General features: G+C 39.6%; 2 protein-coding genes across 6 annotated transcripts in view; both read right to left on the reverse strand.

Moving 5' to 3' along the window:
• The window catches only part of stxbp5b (syntaxin binding protein 5b (tomosyn)), a 30,301-nt gene extending 12,079 nt beyond the window's left edge, over positions 1-18,222 (reverse strand). For all 5 annotated transcript variants that reach the window (XM_006798696.2, XM_006798695.2, XM_087833218.1 and 2 more), the window contains exons 1-18: positions 17,728-18,222; positions 16,325-16,422; positions 11,573-11,654; positions 11,102-11,202; positions 8,998-9,132; positions 6,175-6,238; positions 4,887-4,970; positions 4,360-4,483; positions 4,031-4,109; positions 3,337-3,491; positions 3,172-3,244; positions 2,720-2,867; positions 2,556-2,623; positions 2,380-2,420; positions 1,493-1,713; positions 1,167-1,351; positions 810-935; positions 414-562 (exon numbers count right to left, since the gene is read on the reverse strand). In XM_006798696.2, the coding sequence (XP_006798759.1) occupies positions 414-562; positions 810-935; positions 1,167-1,351; positions 1,493-1,713; positions 2,380-2,420; positions 2,556-2,623; positions 2,720-2,867; positions 3,172-3,244; positions 3,337-3,491; positions 4,031-4,109; positions 4,360-4,483; positions 4,887-4,970; positions 6,175-6,238; positions 8,998-9,132; positions 11,102-11,202; positions 11,573-11,654; positions 16,325-16,422; positions 17,728-17,871 (2,077 nt within the window). In that variant the 5' untranslated portion in view covers positions 17,872-18,222. The remainder of the gene's footprint in view (positions 1-413; positions 563-809; positions 936-1,166; positions 1,352-1,492; positions 1,714-2,379; positions 2,421-2,555; positions 2,624-2,719; positions 2,868-3,171; positions 3,245-3,336; positions 3,492-4,030; positions 4,110-4,359; positions 4,484-4,886; positions 4,971-6,174; positions 6,239-8,997; positions 9,133-11,101; positions 11,203-11,572; positions 11,655-16,324; positions 16,423-17,727) is intronic.
• A 4,986-nt stretch (positions 18,223-23,208) lies between these two features.
• Positions 23,209-25,894, reverse strand: rab32b (RAB32b, member RAS oncogene family). Its single transcript, XM_035911050.2, has 3 exons — positions 25,654-25,894; positions 23,737-24,014; positions 23,209-23,373 (listed from the first exon to the last, which is right to left on the reverse strand). The coding sequence occupies exons 1-3, from the start codon at positions 25,865-25,867 to the stop codon at positions 23,209-23,211; spliced, it is 657 nt and encodes a 218-aa protein (XP_035766943.2). The 5' UTR covers positions 25,868-25,894.
• Between the last annotated feature and the right edge of the window lie 129 nt (positions 25,895-26,023).

A 26,023-nucleotide genomic window follows, 5' to 3' on the forward strand; every position in this document is an offset into this window, starting at 1 on the left:
ATGTATTGTTTTGTCAGTAAACAGAATCAAAAGGCAGTGCTATTACAGCAGAGCGGCTCTGCTCAGCTACAGCATCCATTCTAACATGCATGCTCCACTGTCTTTGCTCCTTCCAACTGAACAGATGGAGAATCCGCCAGCGATGCCCCCTGTTGAGGGAGAGGAGCTACTGCAGGGGGCGGTGCTCACAGTGCGAAGTCAGGGCAGCTGCCAAGTGTCAGCTCTGCCTCCCTAACCCACCTCCAACAGCCTCCAAAAGTGTTCAGCAAAAAATAAAGGAATACAAGGAACGTAGCAAATTATTTACTGTATTTCAGTGAGATAAATGTTATCCAGGGTGAACAAGTTCAGCAGAACAGAGAGAGAAATCAACAGAAAAAGAAAGAGTGTTTAATTGGTTGAGAGCAGCTCACCTCCGGAAGGCTTTGCTTTACGTGGTGAGCGAGGCTGCCTCTGATAGGGGTCAGATGGGCTGTACAGCTCTGATGTGCCCATATTGAAGAGCAGGGTTTTCTGGAGGTAGTCCACCACAGCCAGACCGTTACTGTTTCCAAACACCACACTGAAAGACAGAAAGGTCGAAGAATGCAGTGGAACTCCAAATTATGATTTAGGCAGGCTTTATTTACTTTTGCACTTGGTTGCAAATGCTTGGTTACAGTGTTCTTTGAGACAGGATATAATTACGATTTCTTTACCCACACAAATTGAGCACAAAAAAGGATACTGAGCTATGAAGACTAGTGAGGACCCAAAGTGATGTGACCTCATGTCAAAAGCATCAGCTGTATTGAACATAAGAGACTTACAGGCCATAGGAAGAATTGATTGCCAGGCTGGTGATCTGCTGAGGTGGCTCCCCACTCACCCACACCAGCTGGATCACCAGTTCCACCTGGTTGCCCGGAGACTGCTTCAGTGGGGAGCTCCGCACCCTGCATCAAACACACAGCAGGATACGACAGCAGGCTGCAGTTTACACTGGAATAAATTATCATCTCTGGGCAAGCTACACTCTGGATCATCATTTTTATTGCTATTATTATTATTATTACTTTAAAAGCATTTTATTAAGAGGATTCTTTTTTTCTTGTGTTCTTCATCTCTTCTGTGACAGCCTGCTTCACAAAAACAGAAGCCAAGGCAAAATTAAAGAAATTCCATACTGTAGACATGGTATATTGTCTCGGGGGCCATCAGAGGAGTTGCTCCCTGTTGATGGCTGAGTGGGAAGCTCACTCTCCTGAGGGCTGGAGGAAGCTCCCGGGGTTGGCAGGGTGGGGGTCTGCTCTCCTCCTGGGTCAGGCGAGTCCACGTCGCTAAACTCACACTGCATTCGCACCTCCAAGAGCTAAACAAGAAATAAAAAGACAAAAAAAAAGGCTTGTTCTTGTAAATGTTTATCGATTATTATCCTATTATCTATCCATCCTGACCTTAGGAATAATTTACCCATTCACTCTGTCCGTTTACAATACCCCAAGCAATTTACCTGAACAACTTCAGTGGTAATTTCTTGTTTGCTGAACCTATAGACAATAACATGAGCAGATACTCCAGCCACGCACAGCATCCGGCTCTCGGGACACCAGGACAAGGTCTGGATGGCAAATGGGTCCTCATCTACTATATCTGTGTTTGGCTTCTCCTCCTTTCCACGAGCCCTCTCAAACACCTTGGCAGTCTTCAGCTTGTACAGCACTTGAAGCATTACTGTGGAAGGAAAATAAGGACACGATGATTCACTGCGATCAGTGCACTCTCGATAGCACAGGTTACAACAGGAATCGAGGTGGTGGTGATTAATATTGTTCTTTCAAGGAGCACTACGTTCAAAATCCAAGCAACTAGAATTAGAGATGGGAATTAGTTTGTGAAAAAAGAAACCCAGGACATCAGTGACGTAGCAGCTCATCCGGCTCGAAATCCATCAGAATTCACAGGTTATTGTAATGTGTGAAGTACAGAAAGAAAGTGATAAGTTTTCTTGTCATTGGTGTGTTATATTGCACAAACTAATGAGAATTGCAAACAGTAATTTCTAGTACAAAATAATGTAGTTCAACACCAAATAGAAGTGTCTGGGTTCAGTAGCATTATAACTACAGGGTCAGTTGTAACTATGGCCATAAAAAGTATTAAAATATGTGCACACTTCAGTATGTCGTAGTAACAGTAACCATATAACCAATGGGAACCATCAACCAATAGGACCACTTGGTTTTTAAAGTTTTTAATTTAGTGCATGAATACATCTCCTTGGAAAGAACCAGTGTAGTAACTGTTTTCTTTATGAAAAATGTAAATTAAAGATAAAGACATGCAAGGATGAACTTTTTGTAGTAAGTAATATACTGCTCTTAACAACAAAATACTCACGTGCAGAAGCATCCCAGAATTTGATTGACCCATCAGCATGTCTATTATAGCAGGGGATAGATGGAATAAAAACAAAACAAAACAATTAAACATTTATTACTGAACAAGACCTGTGCACATCTTAAAATAAGTAAGCACGACTCATTATATTATTACTTTATTCAATCAATACAGACCCTGTGATTATAATCTCAGGGTAACTCTGTGTGCCTTGGCCCCAGTTTCCCCCACTAATGGGCCATTCCTGTTAAAAACACATAAACAAAAATGAAGCGTCTGTCTGCGGTGAAGTCAAATGCTCATGTAAAATTCACACAGACAACACAACTGAGTCATTTACCTTCTTACTGTAACCTTGCCTCTTTTGCCGACAGCCGACAGAGTAAAGTGCAGGAATAAGTTCAGCAGGACAGTCGGCAAAATACTCACAGCAGGTCACCGGTGACTCGTGGATAGTCAGAGGATAAGGGTTTTCAAATATGGGATACCTGTCACGATAATCAGTCACATGTTTACACTAAATATTATACAGCATTATGCTACATGTTCTGACCTGTATGTCAAACTTATAGCTGTGATAATAAATGTTAACAAAAAATGCTAGATTTTGTGTAACGTATTCACCAAAGTTTGAAAATTTAATAAAGTTTATTACTCTGTATATTAATATAGTGTACTTTAGGGTGGGCAATGTGGCCATTTGGTGTAGAATTTAGATGCACAATGTAAAATATCTATGTTTGTTGCAATATAATTATTAATACAACCACAGCTAGAAAGTTGAATATTTACCCAATCTGTCCGAGGTCTATTACAACTAAATCTTTCTCAAGAAGGACCACCACAGCATAAGGCTCCTGAAAGTCTAGAAAACAAATCGGCAGAAAATTTACATGGATAATGGCATCGTTTTAGTTGGTAACTGCATATACTGTTCTGACTAGTGTCACAGCTCACCATTTGGATATGGAGTTTCACACAGCGTTAGGAAATCCACAATCGGGTAGTCCATCTCCAGAACAGCAGTGCTCTTTCCGTGCATCACAGTAAGACAGGCTCTCCTCCCCACTGTATCGTAAGACAGACCTCCAGACAACACCATGAATGGGTCCCTGGGTTTAACAAACACACATATTTTAATAGCTTCTTCAATAAAACTGAATTAGTTGTGGCAGATGAAAAATTACCAGGTGTACTCAGCGGTAAATGGGTAAAGAGGGACACCAAATTTTACTGTGGTGCTTTCTCTGGGGACTTTTTGGCCCGATTTTGATAGAACCCGTGCTGGGAGGGGCCTACTTTTTAATCATTATTAAAACTATATTAATCCCCGTCCTCAAACGCCTGAGAAAAAATTATTAGATCACTTTCAATGAAATGTTGGCCATTTAGTTAATGGCTTTGACATAAGAGCATCTCATCAGATACTGCCAGCTGTGTCAAAAATCATTATATTTAACAAGTATCGTGAGACTGTTGCCTTGTCTAATTACTTATTAGACAGGGCTTTTCATCAGCATAAGGACGCTGTCAAGAAGACTAACCTGTTACATATTCAGAATAACAGGAAAGGACATTTTGAGTACAGGATATGGTTTCAAACTAGCGTCCGTTAAGACACAGGATGGGTGGGAACTACCATCACACTCACCCAGCCCTTGTTGTTTTGTATTCCACTTTCAGGATAGGCTTGCATGGTTCTGGCTTTTTTCCATCCTTAGGCTGCTTTCCTATTGGATTTCAAGATGCCAAAAAACAAAACAAAACAAATCCCCGAAACAAAAACTCATTATATTTTAGTACATAGTACATATGGTGCATATGTGAACATATGGACATGTCGGCATCCATCTGTTATACATGTCAGGTCTCAAAGACTGGCGGGACTACACTATATTTAAAGGCCTATATATAGTTTTTCCATTAATCATGCCTCTGTGAATATAAACAATACAAGTGTGTGTATACAACAGCTCCTACCATGTGGTGTGATGATCTGTGCGGGCTTGGCTGGGGTTCGTACATTCCACGTGGTCAAAGTGCCATCGGAGTGGCTGCAAACAAACTGTTTGCCCTCATGGTGCCAGGCGACTGAGTGGATTGCCTGAGAAACCACGGTAGCCATTTAACAGAGTGTAATACATAATGTACAAGTAACATATGTTTGCCAGTTCAGAATAGCAAAGTAACTCTACATCATTGGGGAAATCAGGGTTTGTCTCAACAAAGGTGATACTTGTCCACGGATAGTTTGGGTCCCTTCAAAAATTCATGAGTAACTAGCAAAATACATGATAATGTTATTTTGAGCTGTTTTCCATTCTCTTAAAATGAAAGAAACCTAAACGTCCATTTCATGTGTCATTATAAAACTTCAGAGAGTTCTTTCATGTGTTAATTTACAAAGAAACCCAACAAGACCAAACACGTTTCTCAGACAACAGTGAGGAACACCAGACAAACTAGTTTCCTCACAAGAACTGGAACAAAGGAAAACAATGCCTTACCTCATCATAATTGTAGCGGTAGTCAGCTTTTTTGCACTTCAAATCCCACAGCACTACTATCCCAGACTCAAATCCAATCAGAAGCTGAAATAACAAGAGAAGCAAAGCAAGTAAGGCTCAGCTGACTGTTGTTAAACTACATTCTGCACAAAATTGGTTCATAATGAATTCACTTTATGAATGTATGACAGTTATTTATTTTACATTCCCTAGTAGACTTTTATGATCATTGCTTAAGCTGGCATAAGATGCAATATTCTGACATTTACACATTGTAAGAAGCAACTAAGTTTTCACTTACTATACAATCATGTAAACACTAGAGTAGCTTATAACTATTGTTTCAATAGTTAGGAATTTCCTTGTGAGAACAGGCTAAAAGATACATATAACCCCTTTGAAATGGCCTATAAGAGCCAAATAGAGGTGTTTTTCCATTTTTGGCTCTATATGATGTGAGAAAGGATATCCTTAATATGGTCATCTCAGACGAATATTGTCTGCTGTTCAAACCGTGTTTGCAGGGGGCAGGCCAATAGAAAGACAGCTGGCTTAAATTGAGGCTTGTCCAAGACAGTGACTGAAATGAGGGGGCGCACCAAGATGATCATTTTCACCTCTAAATAATGCAGAGCTACTCCAAAAGAACTTAACAGTGAGATTCCAGAAATAAAAATCCAGTTCATATGCTTCATAGGTATGAGCTATAATACTCTGTGTATTTATTTCTTTTAACAAAAGTGTCCCAGAAAAGCACTACTCTAACTACAAACTGAAATTTTAGCAAATGCCCAACTGGTGATAGCAGTAACATGAATTCCTGTGCCAAATTGTCTACTAGCAACTAGTAGCAAATTAATATAGTCAACCCAGATGCTCCTAGTTGTTGTTGTCGCTGCCTTTTTTACAGCCACAGTGGTAGCCTACTCTGCGCCATCACTGCAGACTGTCTTATCTTTAGCTCTAGGAAAACAGTAACTGCTAGTTGAGGTAAAACATCATTACCTATGATCCAAAGCAGGAATGTCCCCTGCAATCCATCTTTATCTAACTGATTATCTCCAGTTCACTTAATCACTTAATCACTTAAGTGGAACTTTAACTTTCTTGAATTAAAAGAAAGCCTATATTTCTTTTAAAAGACATGAACTTTTACATTATATAACTGAACAGTCTCTGAGATCCAACGAAAAATCATTTCCAGCTCCGCTTCTCCACATAACATCATCAGATGATGTACAATTGTTTATCTTCTCTATAGGCAATGTAATGTTCAGCTATCAGTTACCTTGCCCTCATCCATGGGGTTATCACTGATGTGCACAACAGGCCCTGGGTGTGTCTTGGTGGATCTGTCAGAGAAAGAAAGAAATGGGAGACAGTCCAAGTCAATTTAGGTATATTTGCCACTGATGAGTAAAATGTATCTGATAAATATAGTGATACAGTGGAGCTTTTAGAGGGCGGTAAGATAGAGGCAATTAGGAAAGACATCCAAAATGTAAGCCCCAATCTTTGGTCTTGCACAGAGAAAAAAAGGACAAGATAATAAGATGAAAATGTGCATCAGCGCACCAGAGGGGAGGAAAGGAAAAAATAAATAAAAAAATAGCCATGACATATGAGAGAGACAAACAGCGAGGGAGAGGGAGAGTAGGGTCACATGAGGGTCTATGAGAGATTACAGTGTTTCAAGACAGGATCACCGTGGCAACAGAGCAAGGGGCATGGAGGAAGTGAAGGTCTGGCCTAAAGAAAGTGTTGCTGCCTCTGAGTGTGGTCTGGCTCCAGCGGCTAATGATCTCATTGCTGCTGCTGATGAGTTGATACAGTCAGTGATGTCGCAGTGAATAAAAGGAAGGGATGGAGCGGAATATGAACTCCAGCCGGTAATCACCACATTGTGATACAGCCGCACCACAAACACCAGGCTTAATAACCAGTTATCATGTTTGTGAACTGGATTTTATTGTAATAAAGATTCTTTTAACCTAGATTGTTAACTGACGGAATAGTTGGTAAACATTACTTTAAATTAACTAGTTAAAACTGAGTTTCATTTCCAGCATAACACCAGATATGATCATTAGCACCATACACAGCGTTTCTATCCACTGTAGGAGAGCCCACGAGTTTCCAAAGGCAACAAGCTATGAAGCAGAGCGTGGAAAAGACGATTCTACCAGAGGTTCTACAAAGACATAACTGAATATTTCGCTTTAGATTTCACACCACATCGTTTCTTTTCATCTTCAAAATCAAGACAAGCTAAATCATTTCCCCATCTCCACTTCCTGCATCTGACACATTTATCTAAGAGGACGGCATACTTTGCTCTGACACTTTCAACTCCAGGATCTAAAAGAGCAATTTATCCGATTTCACCAGCAGCCTCATACACACACACCTTTATGCAACCAATTTTAGCTGCCACTCACTTTCTAAAATATTTTTTTTTAGCTCGCTGGTGGGCACAAGGGGAAAAAATTGCTTGGAAAAACTTCTACTGACTAAAGTTTTCATTTAGAAAAAAATAGTAATTTCACTACCCCTTTTAAGCCCCAATCAAGGGCTCAGAATGGGCAATTTTTGTGGGAATGTTGGGTGGTAGACATGTAACCAGTCCTTTTAAGACATGTACTTCTTTCTGTTAATCTGAATGACCTGAGTTCATGCATGAATGTGTACTTTGATCACTTCACAGCGAGTCATGACGGCAATCTTACTAGATTGTACCAGTAACATTTTGGTATCACTTTTCAAACCACCCAATTCGGAATACATTCAGTTACTTTAAGAGTATCAACGGTATATTAACATTATATTTAAAAATAAATAAATAAAATAAAAGTAATAATTCACTGCCTAATCTTTAATTTCAGGTGTATTCCTACTGCCACAGGTGTATAAAATCAAGCACCTAGCCATACAGTCTGCCTTTACAAATATTTGTCAAACAATGGCTAATTCCAAAGAGCTCTCTCTGGTACTATAATAAGATGCCACTGTTGCAACAACTTTGTGAAATTACTTACCTCCTGGATATTCCACAATCAACTGTAAGTGGTATTGCAAATTGGAAGTGTTTAGGAACCGCAGTAACTCAGCCACACAGAGGCAAACCACACAAAGTTACAGAACAGCGTTGCGTTGAGGCGCATAGAGTGTAAAATTGTCCAATGGATTGCCGAGTCAATATTCACAAAGCTCCAAACATCATCTTGCATTATCATCAGCACTAAACGTGTGCTGGGATCTTCATGGCATGGTTTTTCGTGGCGGAGCAGCTCCAGTAGGTATAATGTCTGGTACTTTCATCTACACAGTGTAGGTGGCATTGAAAGACACAGACTTAATGTCTTTTACAGAACTGTCAAATGTTGCACAGTTATAATGGCTCAGTCTGTACTAATGGGAATGCTGGAGGGATGACCCAAACGACAGAATTCCTAAACTTTATCTAGCAAAATAACTTTGCTAGATATTGAAGAGCGCTTCGACCTGCCAGTGCTGCCCTGTTTGACCAGAAATTATTTTTATTATCACTTGTTAAAGTAAATAATCCACCATTTAGCAAAGCTGTTTAAAAATGATCACTTTAAATTCCCGTGTGCTGGGAAAACCTGTATTCGATACACGAAAATGCTATCATAACTAGAAAAGATACTGATAGTGATTTTATCCACCACGATCATACACCTGCATGTGACATTAAATGGGAACCCCTCAGAAGATGCAGGATGTGATGTAAAATTCCTTGCAAACTTTACAGTGGGTGTTTACACGAGGGAGTGGGTGACACAGGATGGGTCACTGGGGTTATGAAGTGGGCACTTCCTATCAGAGATGTTCTGTTAAATCTGGCAGCAAACACCTCCAGAAGTCTCAACTGCAAGTCCTGGCATGGCACAATCACCACCTCCATACCGCCCTCATACCGATCAGAGCTACAGTATTCTCAGCTTACAGGACTAACTGTTTCTGCAAGTGCCGGCAACCGCATTTCTTTGCAATTTTGAGTTTCCTGGTCGAGTGTCAACTGCACAAAGAAGATATGCAAATAGCGAGTGAGTAAAGGGAGGAGGGGTGTAGTTGTGAAATACAGACTCACAGTTCGATGGCTTTGTTCCACATAATAACGTAGCCTGAGAGAGTGAAGGACTCCACGTTGACAATGTGGATGTTTCCTCTTTCTGTGCCGATGTACAGCCATTTGCTCTGGAAGGGCAGGTGGCAGTATGTGATTCTGGAAGAGATCAAGATCCATCACAACCAGGCTTTTTATTATCTCATGACTCAGTTGGCATCAGACGGTTACCCTTGTCCCTAATCACGCTGATCCAACTGGAAGAAGAAGCAAGTGAGTAAGATTTAATTACAAAGGCCTTGCACTGTGTCACACTAATGAAGCCAGACTATATATAGATCAGTTGGGGGGAACAGCAGAGTAAATACTGTTGCCTATTCTCAACTGGGTAAAAGAAGAATCCAGTCATACACAACATTTACTATCTGAAATAGAATGAACCTGCGAAAATGTTTTGTCTTTTGCTATTAGTCTGAACCTTAATTGTGATTTTTTTTTTCCAGAGGAAATCTGGAGTCATTTTTAAATGAACTTGGAAATACTGACTTAACAAAAAGTGTGGGGTTTCTTTTAACAGACCTGATTTCTTTTAACAGACCTGAACAAACCACCAAGATGCTGCAAAATATCTGTAGCAACTGTTAAATGAAAGGAAAAGTAGCACACAGTCAAAATATACTGCCATTTAAGTCAGTTTACTGCTCATTTTTGTCTTGCCATTTCAGTGCAAATATGTCTCACTAAATTATAGAATACAATAACTTTATTATCAACATCAATGGAAAATTGTCTTCGGTTCACAAAGCAATAAACAAAATGAATCAAATCCCTTCACATCAACCCACATTCATACATACACACATATAAAACTTCAACATAACAACAATAAAAACACATCATAGCATCTCATTATTCAGTATACTAGGGCTGTTCGATATAACGATATAAATCGGATGACGATATAAAAACGTTTCATTTTACGCTATCGTTTGTTTCGTGGTGTCGCAAAATAAACTGTTTACAGCAATATTTTTTCATCGTTTTGATGGTCACTGTAGTGGCTATATTAATTTCTTAAAGTTCTCTCTTTCTCTTATATTTTATATAACCACACTATGGACGGACAAGCGCCTGTTTTTATGCGTTGTGGTTAGCAACAATGATAGTAACAGCATCGTGTGTCCGCTTGTTTATGTTCCACATAAACCTTTCACAATAAAGCTCAAGATCCTGTTGAGACTTTTCAAAATAAACTGAATCACGTGAAAGAGCAGATTATTTACGGATGAGAATTAAAAAAAGAGCTGCCAGCTGCTAAAAAATAAACCTTAGACTCAAACGTTAGAACAGGCTTTTCCCCGCAGCACGCTGTGTAATAAATACTCACAAAAAAACCAGCGGCCTTTACAACTTATGTCTAAAAATGTATAGTTTCATGCATCGGTTAAAACACTCGACTCCAGCTACATGACACGCAGCTGGAAACACTTCCCGCAAGACAAGCTGCCCAAGATTCACAGAATTTACAGAAAATGTTACATTTTTGTGATTTATATCGTTATCAGGACGACAGAATTCTTATATCGGGATATGAGATTTTGGTCATATTGCACAGCCCTACAGTATACCGACTGGCTCTTGGCACAAATGATCCCTTATACACTGCGGTGAACACCGGGTCAGCAGCAGATAGCCGCACCCCTGGGTGGGATCATCTTATGTTTACGGTGTTCCTGTAGCATTATTATAATGTCCTTCTGGCCAACATAAAATTTCTGCTACATTTGAAAGAGGGTCTGAACAGAGAGAGGGAAAAAAAATCTGCAGGCCAAAAATCCAAATAATGAGCTGAGAAAAATTGCAAAGCTGGGTGACAAAAATCTGTGGGTGCCACATTCCTTCTAAAATGTAGTAATTTGATGCATTGTTAATACACCCCCCCACACTGATTTTAGAACAAAAAAAAAATTGCTCCAACACTGAACCATTAGTCACAGATTTTCCTTATTGGCTAAAAACAGCTGGTGCAGCCCCACAGCATGTAGCCAGCTGTGAAGGCAAATTTTGTTCACATCAGATGCAGTGTTGCAGCAAATGCAGCAGCAGACAAACAAACACATTACTGTACCTCTCCCTGTTAAACTTGAGCGAATGCAGGATAGCAGGGATTTTTTGCCTCAGGTTCCACAGGTGGATGCTGTCATCAGCTAAGGCACTCACCAGCGCCCCCTGCGGTGACGGTAATAAACAGAGCAGTTATTTGCGTTGAGAAAACATCATGTGGCTTGGCATTGACACTTTATATGGCTGTATCACAAGCATGTGATATAAAGCTCGTAGACTCTACAGTATAAAGTGTGCTGAAGTAAAATTAGCTCAAGACAGACAATATTCAAGTAAAGTCAACTGAATTGAACTGAAATGAATACAGGTTACACCACTAGCATTACTTTTAATCGATGTATAAAAGCACATTCATCAATAGATTCATGGCTGGGTGTGTGAGGAGAGGAGTGAACAGGCTGGGAGCGAAGAGGTGGTGAGGAGGAGGAGAGAGAAAATCAAACAAGGACACAAGGAACAGGTAATGACAACAAACCTCGTTGATCAGGAACTGGAGCTGGATGACAGCAGCGTTGCCCTCGTGCTGACAGTAGCACTCCACCCCTGCACGGCCAAAGCTAAAAGTTTGCTCAGTCAAAGAAAACTGGAAAGGTGCCAGGAAGGTTCATGCAGAAATCGAGGAAAACCTATTTTAAAAATGCTGCAGCTTTTCTAATATAATTTCATACAAAAAGATGAAAGTGATAATTGCTATTTCCAGCCTTCTGTGATTTTTCTAATCAAAGGTACTTAAGTTCTTTGTATGTTTTTTCTGAACTAGATGGAAGTTGACATTTTCCGCTTGCATTCCTAAAAAGGCACAGGCAAAAGCATGTAACACACTAAACTGATGAGTTATAAATAAAATCAGTGGGCCCTGTCTCCCTCATATATTCACATGCGTCAGCCAGTGTGACGGCAGCATGATTAACTTCACACTCACCTCTCTCTATTGGACTGTTAAGTTTAACTTAGAGATTCTCTGCCTGCTTAATTTGTCCATTCAGAAGCAATCAGGCTGCTCGTTCAGCTAATAAAAGACACGGGGCATCACAAATTATGAACAGTGCAAAAGTCAGACGCATTGCCACGTAAGCATCGGGCCTGTAACGCCTCAGATAAAAACCTCCAAAATACTTTCACAAGCAGCTGAATAATCACAAGAGAAATTGGGGGAAATCCTTTCAACTAGCCTCTAATCACTCTCAGAGTCATATGTGCACTGAGTTGTGCATGCAAGCACAAAAGGAGGAGGAAACCACAAGAGCACTAATCATACAGCCAATCTATGAACAGACAGACAGACCACAGAGACAAAAAAAAGGTGCAGTGTTTCTCATACTATTAATGTTAGCATGCAAAAGAAATGCTCCAAAGACTGGCAGCTATGTTGACTAAAACCATTTTAAGGCTCAAATAGTATGATTCTGTACAGGATTAAACAAGCAAGCAGTGATCAAACAATCCCTCAGTTCCTTAAACAAACTAAGGTGGGGTTCAGGACACTGTTTCAGGATGGGTTCAACAGTGGACATCAGGTCGTTATATGACAGTGGTAAACTCAGACTATTAGAGTCAGGACTTTTTTAGCTGGCGCCAGTCGAAGGCTGTGGGCAACTGAACTCACATTCACCCACGACCTTTATGTCCAGTTTTAGCTCCTGGCATTGCAGGTTGTGTACAACATTTGTCAAAATTATTAATGGTTATCATGTTTCCATAGGTCCACAATGAACGAGGAGGAGGAGGAAGAGTCATTAAGTCCATTGCATACCCTCTGGTGATGCATAAATAAGAGCATAAGAGCAGAGAGGTAGCTGAAAAACCAAGAATGGTAATATTTAACAGTGTTTTCATCATATTTCTGTAATCCAGTGGGGGTCATTTAAGCAACCCGGCAACAGTGAACACGAAGTATGTGCTGTTTTCCAGTGATTACCAACTTTTCGCTGTAAGTATTGTAAAACTGATTCAGCTGCAATATAGGTTAATAGTACTGCTGAGCAAAGCTACTTTCTAGGCTAGCAGGAAATTACTAACACAAACCTCACAACAAGATGTTATCACTGCGGGGAGCGAGTGCATTCTTTTCTAACTTCCTGCCACACTATATGATCAAAAGCTTAGGGGCCATAGGTATAATCTACATAGTAATAGACCATCTATACAACAATACATGTTTCTCTTTATTTCTTAATTTCATTGGCAGTGTGGACACAGGAAGATGGGTCACACCACAAAACAAAAAAGATCAAAATGCTAGTTCCTGTCTCACACTGTTGGTCATATGGTAACTTTCATATGATTTGCTTTTCTCTTAAATTAAGTAACTTCTTAAGTTGAGTAATCAGTTAGTTGATTGCAATGTTCCAGTTTTTGAGATGTGAAGAGTTCCTGCTGCTTCTTGTCCTGAATTAATTAACGTTTTGGACTGCAAGACAACACAGCAATGAACTAACTGGATATTAGCTTTGTCTGATTAAATAAAATGCTTTATCTGTTATTAAATAGCATTATATTTTGTAATTAAGATTTCGACTTCCTTGGCACAAAAGTGGGGAAATCAATCACACAAACAACACAAATATACAGAAAATATTGGTAATATTGGAAGTCTCTATTTGTGTGTCCTACTGAATAGATCAACTCTCTGAGCAACTGTATTGACCTGCACTTTAAGATTTCCAGTCATACTATTGAATCAAATACATTTTGAGAATTTAGAAAACCATTATCTGGTAATCAATCATGAAATCAACAGCAGCACCGTAAGCACATCACAGGATAGCACAAGCCATGGGTGGGAAATTCATCTTCCCAAGGGACCACATGAGAAACTGGGAATGGTGTGGAGCTGAACTCAATTCTGCTCAATATTAATTTTATCTCTTTATAAACTGCTGCTAGTAAGAGTAGATGTTCCAATGAGGCCCAAATTGTGGCCCCTTGGGAAAGTTAAAGGCCCACTCTTGACCTAAACTGACCCCTCACTGGGCCTACAAAACAGAAATAGTTTTAAATACATAAGCTACACCCATTAAGGTAGCTAATGTGTCTTTTTAGACTACTGTTGCTGCTACTGCACCAAACATTAAAATAATTTAAACAAAACTATGGGTGTCTCACTCAAAGCCACTGGGGTTAACTTTTCTGACGAAAACCCTGCAGATGCATTTATTTTTTTTACCCATGTATGAAAGGAATGCACACTTTAGTCCTAATGTCACAAAGTTTGACATATCACAGCAGACGCCAAATAATTTGCTCTCGTAACCTTCTTAAGGATATCCCCCCATGTCCCTAAAAACATCACACACTTCAGTCATACCCTATGAACGTCAACACTTCCCTGTTCGGTAAACCACTGTGGTTCACCGCAGCATTTCAACATCAGCAGGTTTTCTCACAAAGTGAACAGATGATACGCATGACAGGAAGTTCTCTTTCATGCTAGTTTACCAATAGAAGACTGATAATGTCTTTAGTAGTCTTTCTACAAGTGCAGATATTAGTACCAAAAAAGAAGGAACTACAGCGTAGTTAGGCAAGTACAGCATTTCTACTCTGAAAACTTTCAAAAACAAATTCTTACTTCTACCACGATCAGACCAGCCTGTACCTAATAAAATACTGATTTTGCAAAAGGTTCAAATTAATATATTTATATTGGGTTCACTAATTAAAGTATGCAGGGAGAAAATACAGCTTCAAATGTTAGGTTTTTCCTGCTCATCACCCTGTATAATGTTAGTGAGTGAGTATATCCCTAATGTGGTCTAAGGAAGTCATCCATGTCTACACAGCACAGAAGAACCACCCACCTGCTGTTCAAACATTCTGTTTGCCAAGTGCAGCCAGTCAGAGGAGAGCTGGCTTGTCTATACATGTGTGCTTTTACACTAATGACACACATCAAATGAAAAAGCTGGTATCAAACCAGGGACCTCTTATGCTTATAGCATCAGCAACCAAACAAAATATATCCCAAGTACTCAGCTATTGGATCAACCGTGATGTCTAGTTTTTAAAAAAGTTCAAGATGTGTACGGTCACCGCACACAAAGATTATCTGCATGTGCTTAAACACGAGATATGATGGTTTTATAATTGCCAAAACTGCACTGGAAAGAGCACGGAAATGTCTAGAGTTACACACTGATTAAAACGCTGTAGTAGAGGCAGATCTTGTAAAAGCAGACATTTATTGCTTGTTGCTCATTGAGCTTATGTCTACTGAGCTGTGGCAGCAGTTCCAAACTCCAGGGGCAGTGAGGTGGATCGATACAGACCATCTTTTGATAAATGGACCAATTGCCTGAATGACAGTAATCCCATCAGCTCCACCTTGCACATTAGGACAACATGGAAGCAGTGTATGTTCTGTGGGAGTAGCCCTGTGAAAAAACAGCATGCCCTCTTAATCTAGAGAGTGGATAATGATGAGGACAAAGCCACTTAATGAAAATCTAAACAAGGCAGGTGGGCTTCTTAAGCAGGATACCAGCACAAAGGGAAACCCTGAGCTGATACACTAATAGGTCAGCCCTGAAGGCATAACCTGGATATGAGTAGACTATCACATGCAGTGTTTAATAGCCTGGAATCCAGGGGCAGTTCTGCTGCTGTGAGTCACGGATGTTAGCTGTAAAAGCAAATTTTTATCCTTCAAAACAAAGAAATACGAAACTGACTTCCAACTGCCTGAGGGGCCACACAGCACTGTGGCAGCTTGATTGTGTGTGCATGTCGTGCAAGTCCAGTTATGTTTACAGCACATATGAAGTGGCATCCTGGCACTGACTGGGCAGCACAGTTGATGAGGTTGGCTCCTCGGCATATGGCAGAGGAGCTGTTCATGCTACTGCAGAGATACCACTAATGAGCCTGGGTGCTCCAGGAGAAGGAGGCTGCTGGTTGCACAGAAACACATCCTAAGCCTAAGAACTCAGATTCCTTTAGCTTGTTTTGGAGATTCTTTTTTTTGTTTGTTTGTTTTTTTGTAGCGTTGGATGACAATACACAGAAAGGATCATTTACTCTGTGAACTCCCGTGCCTTTGTGGAATGCTGAATGGCAACTTAAGTGGAAAAATGTTCCTGGAAACGATTCCAGGAACGTGGACACGAATTTACTTTCCTTACACATGTGTGCAACAACTGTGTGGGTGACAGTGTTTTTTGTTTGTTTTTTTTAAAAAAAGTAAACCTTTACTTTCCTTGCATGACTCTTCACGTGGGAAAAAGGATACAGCCTCAAAGCTCCAGTCTGAGTCCCAATGGCCAAGATTTTCTGTACGGGGTCAAAAGCCATTGAAGATGGTTGATATGGAAAGCCATGACGCACAGTCTGCAGGAAAAAAAGAAGAAGCAGAATTTACATTAGACCTTAAGCCAGCTATTTGATCATCTCCTCCACAGTCGAGCTGACATTAAATGATTATAGTCTCCAAGAAATGCAATCCATCAATGTGGAAAATGTGCTCTATTATCAAAAGAAATTAGATAAAGCATAAACATTATTGAAATATCTTTATCATGGCTACTTGATATCTGAAATAATAATTTTGGAAAACAACAGTAATACATTAATTTTTATCCAGTGTTAGGCTCGATATGACAACCTTGAGCTGGATTTTTATTGTCAGAATCTTGCAGTAGCTTATTCTCCAAAATATTATCATCATCAGGCATCTATAACCCAATTGTTTCAGGTTGGAAACGTTGCTAAATCATCCATGAGCTCTCTGCAGCTTGCAGCAGGATTACATAACAGGTAATGCCATGGCCCTGTAACCCGGGGACCTGACCTGTTCTGCTCCCAGCTGGAGTTGAAGCTGGTGGGCGAAACCTTTCCAGGCAGCCCTAACAGTCTGCATTACTAAACCGTACATGATTAAAAACTAGGCTGGGGAGCTCTTGTGTAGTGACCTGTGAGGTTATGATTTAAATGATCAGTTTTATTTATTTATTTTGCCAAAGCTGTTCACTCACATGCTCTTATGCACTGTACCCACAAAGATTAGGCTCTGAAGCGATTGCTGCACTCGTGGATGGTGGTGGCTTAGTATAAAAATCCAAGTAGAAGTTTAGCTGAAGGTAAGAGAGCTGGTGGATATTTACTAGAGTTGGAGTTTTTGCAATAAAAAGTGTTCTTCTCAACACCTTTGAAACACAACATGGGAAATTAGCAGTGCATCCCCTATTATTATGATAAACGAAATACAGGCTGCAGTTGTTGCCCTCAACAACTCGCATTAAAACCCACGTTAGACCTGCACCTCCAGCATGAATAGAAGTGAGCAATGTCCAAATGGGGTGGGTGAGTGTTGTATTGTAATTTTATGATATTTTACAGTGACGAATATACAGTTTCAAAGATTCAGAGCAATGCAAACAGCCCACTATGGACTACATCAAGGCAGGGCTGGCTAAAATAGACAAAAATAATTACATATAAATAAATCACATTGTAGTGTTCAAGTGTGTGACTTTAAATCCGGTGTGTGTACATTCAAGTGGTTTCCATCCTAAATAATGAAATTAATATCCAGAAATAAAAGCAGTCAGCGTTTTTTCCTTTCTTTTTTTGTGTCACGCTGCTGTCATCTGACTGTCAGTTCGTTAATGTTAGCTGTTATTAACGGAAACCCACCTTGCAAAGCTGAAAATGCTCCGACTGTAAAGTCTCCTGGACAACATCGTTTTCCCTGGGAGTACCCGGCTGAGCAGTTGCGGAGGAGGAGGAAGAAGCCGCTGTCAAGCCGTCCAGCACCTTCCGAATATTAAACTTCTTCATTTTCCTCCGGTACACAAGCGACGGTTCAGAAAACAGATCAAGCGAGCTACCATAAATTGGATACAGAGAAGGGGGTAGCTGCTAGCTAGTTAGCCGAAATAACGCACAGTTAATACCTTTCTGTATACATCTCACATGTTACGGAGGGTGTTGCCAACGCATTCTCCAAAAGCGCCCGAGTCACGAACATTGGTTTAGAGAGTCCCTTCCGATAGCAGCCCTAATGCGCCATTTATATTGCCAGCTTTGGCGTTTAGTCGACCGGGATCAGTCGTTTCCGCCAGCTCCTTCCCCAACCAGGGCTCAGCGGGTAGCAAAGTGGCTACGGAAACGCAGTGAACTGCAGCGGGGATTGAGTCTGCGCTCTGCCGTCACCCGGATGCAGGACCGGTGTTACGGTGTATTCCGTGACCCGTCAGATTAGGTGACCTCGATCGGAATGTGAGCTGACAAAACGTTTTAAAACTGCTTGTGTTGACACCTGCTGAGAAAAAAGAAGAGCATAAATAGGTTATACATTTTGATAGCTATCATAGCAAATTAAACCAATTTAAAATACATCAATATCCTTAAATTATTGTAAGTTTAATAGAGGGAGTGTTATTATTTCTAAACACCTATGTATGGTCATTTTGTGTGGCTCAAAATTAAATTATAATTTAAAAAATCCTCAAAAACAAAGTCCTTAATTTTGCCACAATCTTAACGTTTTTGGCGCTGTGAGCTCTTCAAACAATTTTTAGGTATAAATTTTTTTTTACATAGCAACACAAGGAATTCAGATAGCCCTGCGTCCCCCTGCTGGCTAAAGAAGAGTCCCGAGCAGCCTCAATGCTCGAGGGCTGGGAGGGAAGCAAAACCTTACCCCAGTGACACCTGTCAGACCTTTGAAGAGTGGTATAAAAGTGCAAACAAATAACGCAGGGAAACAGTGGGAGACAATGTAGCCACAAGCATCTTTTACTAACGCCCTTTCCCACTGAAACGCGATATAAGGGTACTCCTCTGGTATTCTATTCCAATCTATTGTGCATGTCTGAAAAATAGGCCGTATTTCCTCATTCCTTATGTTCCCCAAGGAAGAAGATTGAGGTTATTTTGGCTCTGCAGAGAATTGGACACAAAGCTGGAAAACCTGGTTAAATATTCACCTTTGTGATGTGTCATTCTTTTAATTAGCCCATTAAAAAACTTCACATGTGGGCATATAGTTTTATTTTAACTGATTCAGGAATTAAGCAGCTCTCCTTAAATGGTACACCTGACAAAGTCACGTGGAAGACACAAAAGACAGAAAATTGTCGAGTTAACCTTATGAGACATTAAAGCCATGGCCTTAGCAATACACGTTTAAAACGTCAGAGCCTTTTTGTAAATTCGATTTAAGACATTGTTTAGTTTTGGTTCTTTTCTGAATATAATTCTGTCAAAAGTTTTGTATTGACTTTCAATAATTTATCACATACAACACTGTGCAAAAAGTCTTGAACTGCTCCTATATTTTGCTTCCAAGGAGCCAGATTTTCTTGTACATTTTTACAATGGCCCAGACTTTCTGAATGTCAAAGCGTTGCTTTGCTGCTCTTTTGTCCATTTTCAGTCCAGTTCTTGTACCCGACCATTTTCAGAGTGATGTAATTTTAGACTTATGAATCATTCAAGCACAAAAAAAGCATCTAACACAAGATTACAGTGTTTTGTCTACACATAATAGACTTCTAGACACTTTGTTACCTGTTGGCTGTAGCAAAAACAAAACAAAACATATTGTATTCTCATTTCTTAAGCTTAATTTATTAACTCAGAATCTGTGCTGCTGTGCTTTAGATCATTGTCCTGTTTCGTTACCTAATTTCAGAAAGCTTTGACTTTCAGATAGATGGTCTCACATTCGTCTCCAAAATGCTTTAGTATAAAGAGGAGTTCATGGTCAACTCAGTGACCATCATCAGCCCACTACCACTGTGTCTGACAGTTGGTATGAGGTATTTGTACTAATATGCTGTATTATATTCAGTGTTTTAGTATTTTCTTTTTTTATATATTGCATCAGCGTTTGGTATTGATAAAGACCCCCACCTCCTATTACCATCCATACTACACCAAAGTACATTTTCTGTGAAGTAATGAAAACTTTACATTGGAAATTTATAATTACAGAACAGCCTCTACAAGGACCTTCCAGAACATTTTCTGTAATGTTACATGTTTTTCAGGTAGTCTCTGTCAAATCGTCTGTGTTTATAGAGGTAATTCCTATGAAACCTGTGAGAATGTACTTCGCATGTATGTCTACTTCTGCATTTTGGCTTAATTCTTGTTAAATAAGGGCATGGTGTAATATGTCATGTGTTGTTTATCTGAGGTTGTACTTGCCCAACTTGAAGGACCACATTATTATTATTATTTATAATGTCCTGATATGTAAAACCTTAGAATAGAAAGAGTGAGTACTTTATTTTTACCATAACTGTATGAACGTCAATTGTTCATACTGCTGGGGGAAAAAAAAGAATGCATACCAAATAATATAAATAAAAACATTTTCAGTGCAGTTTGTGGATTTAACAAACAGCACTGATCACAATCAAAAATAGAAATTATGGAGAAACTCAAATTTCAGACTTGATCTCTCGAACTGAGAATTGAATTTTTTCGTGCCTTCACCTAAAACTGGAAAAAGTTGAGTATTTGCATTTTATGCTACTTTAAATATTGCTTTTAAAAACGTAGTAGCTTCATTTGGCACTGGTTATTTTGCAGATCATTACATGCAAAGCATCTGATTAGCTTATCCTTTAAACTGCTATAGATAACACTTAAATGCAGCAAATGTAGCTACAAATTTAAAAATCTGATTCAGAAACATGATGCGATGAAGCAAAACATGTTGGTGGTTGATGGGGGAAACAGGACTGGTTTAGTATTGCCAATAACCCTTTAGAATCAGAAACAGGATTTTCAGATAGAATCAGTTTGTCTCAGCGTTGATGTGGAGTGCAATACAAAAGAAAAAAAACACTTTTCTCAAAGTGTCTTTGCACAGGTATATTTTGTGCACTAGATGGCGTCATCTACTAGCAAAACTATTAACCTCTAAATCTGTATTTTGTTGTGTTTGAGAACTCGCCTTGTGACAAAAATTCAGAACCATGGACAGCAACGTAAGGATTCCAGACCGTCATCATGGAGCCCCTCGATGGTACAGGACGTGGTCAATTTAAAGGGTATTGTAGGTTCATTCATATTCTAGCATTTCTTTTCTTGCATTTATGGACTCGGGCACATCGACATACATAATGTAGGTGCAGGAGAATGTCTGCAAATGTCTGCTATTCAAAGACTTTTTCCACACAGGACATCATAAAATGGGTCACACAAGGCACAATAGGAGACAGTGAGAGGCACAGCAAAGCTATGCACAAAGCTTTACGCTTTATAAACCTATTCACAAGTTTGACTAAATTGAAATTGTCATGCAGTCATGAATATATGAACGAAGCTGCCAGAGAAAATGCACGCTGGAGGGCTGATAAAACAGGGCAATATCAATAATGCACAAGTGATGGGATCTGTTGCTGGGAGTGAGGCTCCCATCCATTCAAACTGTCATATTTATAAACAAGTTAAGGAGCGGGCTTTTGTGTCCGATGTGAAAAAGTATTGGGGCCAGCATCCCTCTTTGACTTCTGAATGTAGGTCTCCAGAAACTGGGACATACTTCCAAAATTAGCAGTTGTGTGTTACTTCTTCCATCATTTTGCCTCAGGCACAATTGCCACATGAGGTAAACTACCTTGCTGGCTTTTATGCTGCAACTCCTTTGATCAGCATGTAGAGATCAGATGAATTTGTGGGGGGGGGGGGGGGTTTGGATAAATATGGGAAATTATGGTACCCATTTTTAACTTTTTAATCTATTTTGGGGGAAATTTATGGTAATGCAAATTAATGCCATGTCAACAACTGCTGATATAACAAAACATTATGTGATTATACTCCAAGGTTAAATCCATTCTCATGACACATCTGGAGAGAGTGGCTGAATTTGGACAAATGCTACTCTGAAAAGGTAACCAGCGGCAGGATGTAGAACAGTTCCCTTGCTGCACTGCAAGGACACCGAAAAGTAAAACTACAGGACAGCAAAGAACAGATTGGTGTGCAAAAATAACCTGAGCAACACAAAACACGTCAATGAGCAAGACAAGGTATCGCACATTGCACTGGTTTAAATGTCAGACTTTAAAGGCACTTTAATTTCACAATAATAGCATTAAAACAAACCACTCACTTAAAAGTTATCATTTCAAACGTATTCTGTTAAAACACCTTGTAACTGATTAAAGCATAAAATTTACGAGCCTTTAAAAAGGTCATGGTGACATGATTTAAATGAACAAACAGGCAAGAAATATATTTGTTAAGTTGATCAACGTAGAATTAACCAGTTACTTTAGGCAGTGTAGCAATAACTAAACTATTGAAATAATGAACTTATAAGCCTGGTAACCTGTTGAGGGTGTGCGATGAATGGATGAGCTTGTCATTTTCTAAATACTTCCAAATGGTTTTATTTCAATCTCAGCCAGAATTTAGTGGCTGATATTTTACTTCATTGACACATACAGTTACATACACTCACTCTTCTGATATTTGTTAGATACATGCTAAATGCTCTGCTCCCAGTATAGCACACTGTGTACTCTCTGGGCATTTTCACAAATCTCTTTTCTCCACCAAAATCAGGTCATGCTGATAGCTTTTCTCTGCTTTTTGCCATATCAATCTGAGATGTCTTGCTTATGCATGGGTCTTAGCTCATCTTACTGCAAAAGTGATTAAGAGATAATTATATGCATGGGTTGCATAACAGGCGAAGGCACAGTGGAAGCTGCAATCAAATAAAGTGTCATTTGATGAGGACTATTTCATGAAATATACATTTTCGCTGTTTTTCTGCATGGGAATAAACGTTAGATAGCTTGTGGCTCCTCATCATAGTAGGTCATTCACTAGCACATCTTGGTTGTGCAGTGAGTGTCACAGGCTTTTCCCAGCAGGATGTGTATCATGCTGATCTGTTTATTATCCTGACTGGATCAGTGGTTTATCAGAGGAATGAGCTCATTGTCTCCACAGAGGTGTTTATGAGGCAGCCCACACAACCATAGATTATTGAGAAAAATCGGCAAAGCAGAAATATGAATATAAAGCTACTGAAGCTTGGTGGCTTTCTGTCATAGCTTCACTGAGGCGGCTGTGGATTCATGTCCCAGCACCACAAACAGGTCAGGTTCTGTTTAACCAGCAGTAGCTTTAGTTTGGCTCTTTGTCTCAGAACAGTGATCTCCCGCAGCACAGTGACTGACTCTGACTCTCCGTGGGAGTCTGGTTCACTTTGATCCCATCCCAGTGGTGCTCTTCAGCGGACAGGCTGGTGTCACACAGCATTATTTGCTTGACAAGGAAGGCACCTGCCTCTTCAATATTTATATCTTCCTAAAAGAAAAGCAGGGAAGAACACGATTTAAAACATTGTGCGTGCATCCGCCGGGTTAAGTTTTTGGCTGCATGTGTTAATATTTTAACATATTTATATGAACAGGTTATATGCAGTAGCTGCAGTGATAAAGTTCACACATGCAATAAAGCCTCATGCAAGTCTAATGCAGGATCTCATGCAGAATGGATTCTTGCAATATGAATATTTTTAGATATAAAATCTATTAAATTAGTCAAACTGAATCCAATCCCTCAGATAATCAGTTAATGATCTGCTGAATATCCTAATGTTATTACTTCTAAACAGCCAACACTGACTGTTACTGAAGGCACATATTCCCCTTCTATGGTTGCACAAACCTTAGCAGAAGTCTCAAACCAGCCCAGGAAGCTGTTGTCTTTACAAAAGCTGTCCAGAGAGGACACCAAGGCTCCATCTCTCCCCGTCAGGTCGCATTTGTTGGCCAGCAGGACAGCAGGGATCGGTTGGCCACTGTCAAGACGCACTTTGGTATCCAGGTCTTGCTTCCACTCAGAGGCAGCCTCCAGGGTGCAGCTGTTTGTAATGTCAAAGACCACTACTGCTCCCATCGCCTCTTTGTAGTACACTCTGGACATGTTCTTAAACCTCTCTTGGCCTTGAGGGATAATAAAATTATGTGTGTAATGGATCCTTTTGCTCAACCTCTAATAAAACCTGGCTGCAAGTAGGAATGTGTCTTTTTTTCTCATGGATAGGCAGCTATTATTTCTTTTTGGTCTGAATTATTATGTCAAATCAGACTGCAACCTAAATGTTATGTAAGAACTGAGAGACTACTGATAATTTTCTGAAATAAAATCGTATGTTTCCATGGACACTGGCTAGGATTAAAATTAGCTCTGAGTAAAGAATCGATCAAAAAGAAAAAACAAAACACTGCAGTTTGACTTGAGTTTCCAGGCACTAAAACATTCAGCAAACTTAAACTTAAATTTAACTTTAAAAATGTGTATAAAAGTTATGTCACCAAAAAATAACTAAAATATAATTTCCACAGTGGAAAAAATGGATTTGGATCAATTTTTAAAAAAATGTGCAATTTTGGAATATTATGTGCAAATAAAATGCTTTCCTCCAGAGTTCTTGTTTATTTAAAATATATTTTAGGCAAATAAGTGTACTTTCTATCATTTTAAATTTAAATGTACACTCAGCATCCACTTCATTAAGTACACCTTGCTGCTGGATTTGTGACATTTGTGACTGGAAGCAGTTGTAACAAGATGGGTTCACTGTGGACATAAAGGGGTGGCCATGGTCAACAACAATCTTCTGTAGGCTGTGGGGTTTAAAAAATGGAACTAAGAGGCCCAAAATGTGCCAAAAAATAACCCACAGTAACCACAACCAGTCTGAATTGTTGATGAAAAGGCAGGATGGAGCCAGGTTTGCCAATTCTGTACCTACCTTCCAAAGGTTGCTGAAAAAAATCAAAAGTCATCAGACCAGGAAATGTTTTTCCAATATGTCCAATTTTGGTGCGCCAGTGCAAACTGTAACTTCAGTGTTTTTACACAGGGTGTGGTCTTCTGCTGCTAAAGCCCACCTGCTTCAAGGTTTGATGTATTGCTCATTCACAGATGCGCCATTGAATATCTTGGTTGTAATAAGTGGTTATTTGAGTTGTCTGTTGTCTTCCTATTAGCTCAGAGGAGTCTAGCCTCTCTGCTGTCCTCAACAAGGCATTTTCACCCAGAGAACTGCCACTCACTGTATATTTTCTCTTTTTTGGACCATTCTGCCTAAACCCTATAGATGGTTTTTGGGGGAAAATCCCAGTAAATCAGCAGTTACTGAAATACTCAGACCAGCCTGTCTGGCACCAACACTAGTACTACATCAAAAGTCACTTAAATCACATTTCTTCCCAATTCTGATGCTCAGTTTGAACTTCAGCAGTTCATCTTTACCATTCACATGCCTAAATGCACTGAGTTGCTGCCATGCCAATTAGACATTATGTAGAACATGTATACCTAATGCAGTGGCTAGTGAGTGTATATCTGGTATACTCTATTCAAATACACATATATAAATAAATTTATCGAGATATTACTTTACTGCATTTAAAATGTTTACAGATAAAAGCTTTGGAGAAACTTTTTAAATCGTGTTTTCACAGAAGTGTCGCAGTACAGTTTCTACAGAGTTTATAACAGATGCCATAAAATTAGATTTAGCCTGTTCATCCAGTATTTTTGTACAGGAATTTGCTTTATAGTTTTGAAACTCACCTCCAATATCCCAAAGCTGTAGTCTCACCACTGTCTTGGGATCCCATTCAATTGTCTTTAGGGCAAAGTCAACTCCAATGGATGCTTTGTATGTTTCATCAAAGCGTTTATTAACATAGCGCATGACAATGCTGCTTTTCCCAACCCCCAGATCCCCAATGACTAAAACTTTAAAAAGCTTCTCTGTAGATAATGTCACCGAAAGCCTTCCCATGCTGCGGTCCACGAGCTGACAGGCATCGAGACAGATAAAATATTATTTTTCTAATAATTGTGTAAAACTAGGTCACATTTACACAGAGTTTTAAAGTAAAATAACAATTTGTAGAAATAACAGTGTTACAACACTCTGCGTTACTCCATGTGTCAC

The sequence above is a fragment of the Neolamprologus brichardi genome, chromosome 19 (assembly GCF_056152115.1).
Source record: "Neolamprologus brichardi isolate AB-2024 chromosome 19, ASM5615211v1, whole genome shotgun sequence".
Lineage (NCBI taxonomy): Eukaryota > Metazoa > Chordata > Actinopteri > Cichliformes > Cichlidae > Neolamprologus > Neolamprologus brichardi.